Source organism: Phalangium opilio, unplaced genomic scaffold (assembly GCF_054372755.1).
Source record: "Phalangium opilio isolate 3A_F unplaced genomic scaffold, DU_Popi_V2 ptg000052l_1, whole genome shotgun sequence".
Classification (NCBI taxonomy): Eukaryota; Metazoa; Arthropoda; class Arachnida; order Opiliones; family Phalangiidae; genus Phalangium; species Phalangium opilio.
Genome location: NW_028324171.1, coordinates 86,194 through 92,688, shown reverse-complemented (window position 1 = coordinate 92,688; position 6,495 = coordinate 86,194). Strand labels below are relative to the sequence as shown.

Below are 6,495 nucleotides of genomic sequence, written 5' to 3'. Positions count from 1 at the left end.
GATACATTGGTGGAAATGGACGGGACAAGCGATACTGTCGTGGAAGTTATTGAAAAAAATCCTTTTTTAGAATTTAATAAAACTGGAACCAAAGTATTTATTCCGTTTCTAATATTTTACATCCAGTTCAACATGTGATTAACTTATGTTATAGAAAACGTATGGTCCTTGTGAGGTAGAATTTCCATCTTGTACAGCTGCTTCTTCATCATGCCTAGAAAGTCTTACACGCGAAACCCAAGATTCAGTACAGGATTTTTCTGAAACCATTGAGGACTCGGATGACCGTCAGTCCTTTGAAAATATTAACAAAAACATAATGCAAGATCATGTATGAAATATCTTGGTTAAAGTTTGACACCACATTTTACTACATTTTCATGCACTTCCACAGACATATTTTAGGCTGAGCAAAACTAGTGATGAAGAAATTGAAACTGTTACTTCTTTGAGCATGAGCAATGAAGTAGTTGTAGTAGCAGTAGATGACTTTGTTGATAGTTTGGTGGCTCACGAAGAAATTATAGGTGATAATTGTCCTGAAGAAACCATTGCCAATACTATGTTAATCGTTGAACCACCAACTGCTGAGGTAAAACCGTAAAAGCTACAAGAAGGCATTCTTATGGTTACATGCTTATGGAAATATAATAATTTACAGAAATCTTGCCAAACACCAGCAAAGCCCAACCAAAACAAAATTAAAAAACTAAGACGTGATATTAAAACAATCCGTGAAAAACTTAAGACCGTTAAAAGGACCAGGAAAAGCCTGGACATGAAACTTGGCAACCTAAAATATACGTTACAACAAATGAAGAAACACAATCTTCTACTCGAAGAGAACGCTGTTGATATTGAAGAGAAGTTTGGCCCAACAGCAATACAACTTTTTTCTCAACTACGAAAATCTGGATTAAAAAATCGCAGGAAACAGCAGTATTCAAATCTGATTAGGAGCTTTGCCATGACGCTTCATTTCCATTCACCAAAAGCATACGATTTCCTTCGAAAACATTTCTGCTTGCCTCATCCAAACACACTTCGAGAATGGGGGAGTAAAATTGGCGGTAATCCGGGCTTCACCGCAGAAAGTTTCACCTACATTAAACAAGAGGTTGAGAAATCAGCATATCCGGTGTTAATTGCCTTGTCTTTAGACGAAATGCCAATAATGAAACATACAGAATGGACTGGCAAGGAATTCTCCGGTTATGTCAACCTTGGATTAGACAATAATGTTGACGATAACGATACTGTTGCATCGTCAGCACTCGTTTTCATGGCAACAGCTGTCAATGGGCATTGGAAAGTTCCACTCGGATACTTCTTTGTACATGGAACACCTGGCTGGCTTCTCAAAAATCTTGTAGACGAGTGTTTGTTAAAAATAAAAAACACTGGGGCCAAGTGCATCGCTTTGATTTGTGATGGGCTCCGAAGCAACATTACAATGGCAAAGGCACTTGGAGTGGTTATTACCGAGGATTTCATCCGTTGCGATTTCTCTCATCCAGGTTAATATTTAAAATATTTCAGAAGTTATAAATATACACGTCATTGATCAACGAAACACTTTCAGCTGATAATGAAGAACGGGTTAACTTTATTCTCGATGCGTGCCACATGTTGAAGCTCTTGAGAAATTTATGGGAACACTATGGAATTCTGCTAGACAGGCGAACTGGCGAAGTATAGTCATATAGTAGAGTTTTAAGTAAATGTATTTACTGATACCGGCAATTATTAGGCTTTTAACTGGGCATATGTTTCCACTCTTCACGAGTATCAGCAACATGAAGGTTTGACGCTAGCCATCAAGCTGACAAAATTTCACATACAATTCAAAACCCAAAAGATGAAAGTGAAATTGGCTGCTCAAGTTCTGAGTAATTCGGTTGCCAAAAGCATGAAGTTCCTGAAGGATGCTGGTGATCCTGTATTTCAAGGATGTGGGCCAACGATACAATTTGTAGAGAGGATTAACCGGTACACATTTTTTGAATGCTATATATACCTTTCGAGGTTTGCAACTTCACTTCTGTTACTTGCTTGTAGTCTTTTTGACGTTCTGAACTCAAGAAACCCCTTCGCCAAAGGCTTCAAAGCTCCAATTAGGATGTACAACCTTGAAATAACAAGGAAAGATCTGATGAAGACGAAGAGTCTTTTATTTAATTTAACAGACGTTGAAGGAAATTTAATTCTCAATGGACCAAGAAAGACTGCCATATTAGGTTTTGGTGTTGACATCCATAGCATTTTAAATATTGCTGATGCCTACGTCGTCCCACCTGATGCACCACTAAAGTACTTGAAATACAAAAAATTTTCAACGTTTCACTTCTAACTGCACCATCATTTTTAGGTACTTTTTAACTTACAAACTGTCGCAGGACCATTTAGAGCTCTTTTTCAACACAATTCGTCAGAAGGGTGGTTGTAACAATAACCCAAACTGTCGTCAATTCACGGCATCCTACAAAAAGGCATTGGTCACAAAGATTGTAGCATCAAAGAGTGGGAATGTTATAGCCCTGGACAGTACTAACGTCCCAAATCTTTGTGATGTGGTGGCTGTGACCCACGAAGATTCTGCCCCTTCACAAATTGTTTCAGAGGAAGAAGTTGAAGATTGTGTTCTTCTGCTTTCTGACGAAAATTCAAACATATTAAGAGAAAATATTATCCATTATATGGCTGGATTTGTAGTAAAAAAACTACGTAAAGAACTGAAATGTCAAACCTGTTTAGCAGCATTGGACGACAGGTGCCATCCACTAGGAAATCATAACTATGCAAGGGATGACACCAAAATGCTCCTTCTTATAAAGGATAACGGGGGACTTTGCCATCCTTCCCCCAGTGTCGTCAATCTTTGCAGTTTGACAGAAAAAGTGATTCGCAATTTCGGAGAAATTAAAAGCTCGGCTAAAAACATCAACCTTAAAATTGAGTGCTTAGTTTTAAGGCAGTTACTTAACATAGATATTTTCCCAACACTTACTACTCACATGTATCATGATGAACTCGGTTGCCAACACCATGTCAACATTTTGACCAAAAAAATCATCAAAATATTTACAAACATTCGCATGAATAAAATAAGCAAAGAAATTAACATCGAAATGAAAAAGACGGCAATTCGAAACAAACTTACGAAACTAATCCTTTTCCAAGGGCAATAGAGTAATAACAGAGTAAACAAACTTCTTGAGCATAGCCCTAAGTGATTGAGCCATTGTCATAAGACTTGGACAGCACAACAAATATTTAAAATAAAAATAAAGTATAATAATACAAGTTTAAATATGTTTACTTACTTCTTAACTCGACAACGGTTCATGCTTAAAGTTCAACCATTTTTTAATTAACCCATCCTAGGCAAATAACAACAGCTGTTCGAATTTTCGCATTATATTATGCCCCTATATTTTTCATACCTTTTTAGTTCTCCATTCAGCTCATAGATGGCGCTGTTTAACCCTATGAGACATGGTTTTCGAGGGAGAAAGGAAGCAGGGTGCAGGTCGGCAATTCAACCGTGGTTCTAAGACTCATATATTGTTCTATTTCTATGGTCCTCACTGACCATCAGGCTTTACAGTGGTTGTTTAATATTAGGGAACCTAATTCTCGTCTAGTTAAATGGGCAATGTACCTTGAAACATTTGACTTTACTATTAAGCATAAAAAAGGAGTGGAAAACGTAGCAGCAGACGCTTTATCGAGAGCTCCGATAAACGTTTTAAGTATTAACTTTAGCTCCTCCACTTCCAATTCTACTAGTAACCAGGATCCAACTAGTACCAGTACAAGTCAAAATTCTAGTTTAACAACTTTCTCTAGTGATTCTGTTGAAGGGCGGATACGTCCCCCAGGTCCTAGAGCCTTATATTCAGTCTTTACCATAGAAGACGTATGAAAGTCTCAGAGGGAAGACCCATTTGCTTCCCCTATTATTAATTCCTTGCAAGGACCTAACCCAGTTAGGAATAAAATGTTCGAAATGAAAAACGATCTTCTTTATAGAAGACCTTACAGGAACCATCAGGAGAAAATTTATTTACCTCCTCGTTTAAGGATAGAAGCCATGAGATTATTACACGACCACCCTTTATCGGCTCACAGGGGCAAAGATAAGACCCTTAGTAAAGTTACTTATAGATATTGGTGGCCCACTATAATTAGTGATGTCCAAGACTATGTTAGAGGATGCTCCTTATGCCAACAATTTAAGGCTAGAAATAGGAAAAAGCCAGGGCTAATGCAACCCGCAGAAATAACAAGTCCTTGGGACCAAATTAGTGTCGACATAAAGGGACCCTTCCCTTCCAGTAGACACCACTATAAATATTTAATTATCTTGGTCGATTACATGACTAAATTTGTGGAAATGATTCCACTAAAAACTATTACTGCTAAGACCTGTGTACAGGCTTTCAAGTCTATTATCTCTAGGTGGGGAGCTCCTAAAGCTATTCTCAGTGATAGAGGGGTACAGTTTACTTCGAAACTTTGGCTGCAAACTTGCAGAGCATTTCGAATTAACCCAAAGTTTACCACCCCCTATACTCCTAAGGGAAACCCCACTGAAAGAGTCAATAGAGTAATAGGCGAGTTAATATCGTTTTATGTAGGGAATCACCATGATAGATGGGATGAATCCCTTGACCTTCTTCAGTTCGCAATAAATTCCGCACCCCATGATACGACGGGAAGATCCCCTTTCTTTTTGAATTTAGGGCGGGAGCCACGTCTCCCTTGGGATTTAGATATTGAAGAACCCATTCACGACAATGATGACCCTAGTCGTAGTAAGGCCTTGAAAGTTCTTAAGGAACAATTTGCATTCAGTAATGAATTGTCTAAGTTAGCTAAAGCACACCAAAAGAAGTATTATGACCTTCGTCATGACCCTCTAGAATTTGAGGTTGGAACTTTAGTATGGATGGAAACACATCCTTTATCCAGTACGACAGGTCAGCTTATGAAAAAGCTTAGTCCTAAATGGGCCGGTCCCTTTAAGATAGTTGCAAAACATTCTCCCGTTGTCTATGAGTTAGAAGATGCTAACTCAGGGCAGAATGTAGGGAAGGTTAATCTCGAACATCTGAAACTCTACTGCACAAACGTAGCTGTCGACCAGGCCGGAAATGCCCCCACTTCTCAATCGGACGTTGCAGACGAAATTGAACCTAGTCCTTCTACGGATGGTGATAGAGCGCTCCACCAGCCTGAAGAGACTTCCTCAACCACGTCATCCGAATCATCATCATCTTCTACGTCACCGCCACCGCAGGACGGTCAGGAAACCAATCAACCGATTATTCCTGGTATTCCAAATATCCCTCAAGCCTCGACATCAAGTATAGTAGAAGATCAAGCAGCGGATCAACCGATCGCTCCTGCAGTTCGGGATGATTCACATCGACCTACAGATTCTGATAGTGAACCGGGCATGGCCCTTTTTGAAGACCCTCCTCTCCTCCTATTTACCTATCATGATATGAGGGCTTTTCAGCTCGATCATCCCTCTAACGATTGTCCGCCTTCTGCGGCAGGGGAGGTTTCCCCTTCTGATCATGAATCAGTCGTGGAAAATAAGCTACATACACCAACATCCAGTTTTTCAGAAGAAATTCGAACACCGGAAGACAAATCAACGTCTTCTGAACAATCAGTCACGGAACCGGCGTTACAGCATTCTCCCTCTTCTGGTTTTTCGGAGGCAATAGAACCTCCCGAACCGATTTCTACTCCTTCGGAGGAAATATCAACCCCTGAACAAATTCCTCAACCGCAATCCCAATCACAGCGTGCGTCTGACAGTTCGTCGACCACGTTGTCAGAATCAATGAGAACTCGTCTAAATAGGGCCACATTACCCGACATTTATTTAGAACCGTTTAAATTGGGATGGCACCGAGAGGTGTGTAAGAGGGCGACGGTTCAGCCCGGAGGTAATGAAGTAGATATCTACTATCGACCTCCTGATGATAAAAGGTTAAGGTCACCTTATGAGGTTCAAGTTTACCTTAACAATAATAACATAAAGAACCTAAAAAGGGAATATTTCTGCTTCTCCCGAGAGCCAATTTCTGTTTTCCCTTGGGAATTTATTTCCCAAGCAACGAAAAGAAAATACTGAAAATTTTTTATTTTTAGATGGCCGAAGGGAAACGAGAAAACCCCAGACCAATTTATTTTGACCCTCCAGCTGGAGCCTCCAATCTTACGACTGAAAAACGAAAAACAATCCAGTCCAAAGTGGATTCGTCTCTGAACGTTTGTCTTAAATACACAGCTTACTGTACCAATTGCGGTCAAGACTCCCATGCGCTAAGGGACTGTTATTTCCCTAAAAGGGAAAGAGGGGAACCTCTCCGATGCGTCGAATGCGGGAAAGGGAATAATTTATCTAAAGACTGCTCCACCCCTCCCGAGGACATCCCTTTAATATTAACGGTCAACAAAGACGAACGGAGTTCCTTA

General features: G+C 39.9%; 1 protein-coding gene across 1 annotated transcript; it reads left to right on the top strand.

Annotated features, from left to right (window-relative positions):
• The first annotated feature begins 258 nt into the window (after positions 1-258).
• LOC149673345 (uncharacterized) lies at positions 259-1,239 on the top strand. The gene is made up of 4 exons (XM_089840044.1): positions 259-331; positions 395-592; positions 662-1,167; positions 1,233-1,239. Exons 1-4 carry the CDS (start codon positions 320-322, stop codon positions 1,237-1,239), a joined length of 723 nt encoding a protein of 240 aa, XP_089696170.1. The 5' UTR covers positions 259-319.
• The last annotated feature ends 5,256 nt before the right edge of the window (positions 1,240-6,495 follow it).

Excerpts from the sequence above, each read along its gene's own strand:
- LOC149673345 (XM_089840044.1), top strand. Across the intron at positions 593-661 it reads TTGAACCACCAACTGCTGAG|AAATCTTGCCAAACACCAGC; the intron begins GTAAAACCGTAA and ends AATAATTTACAG.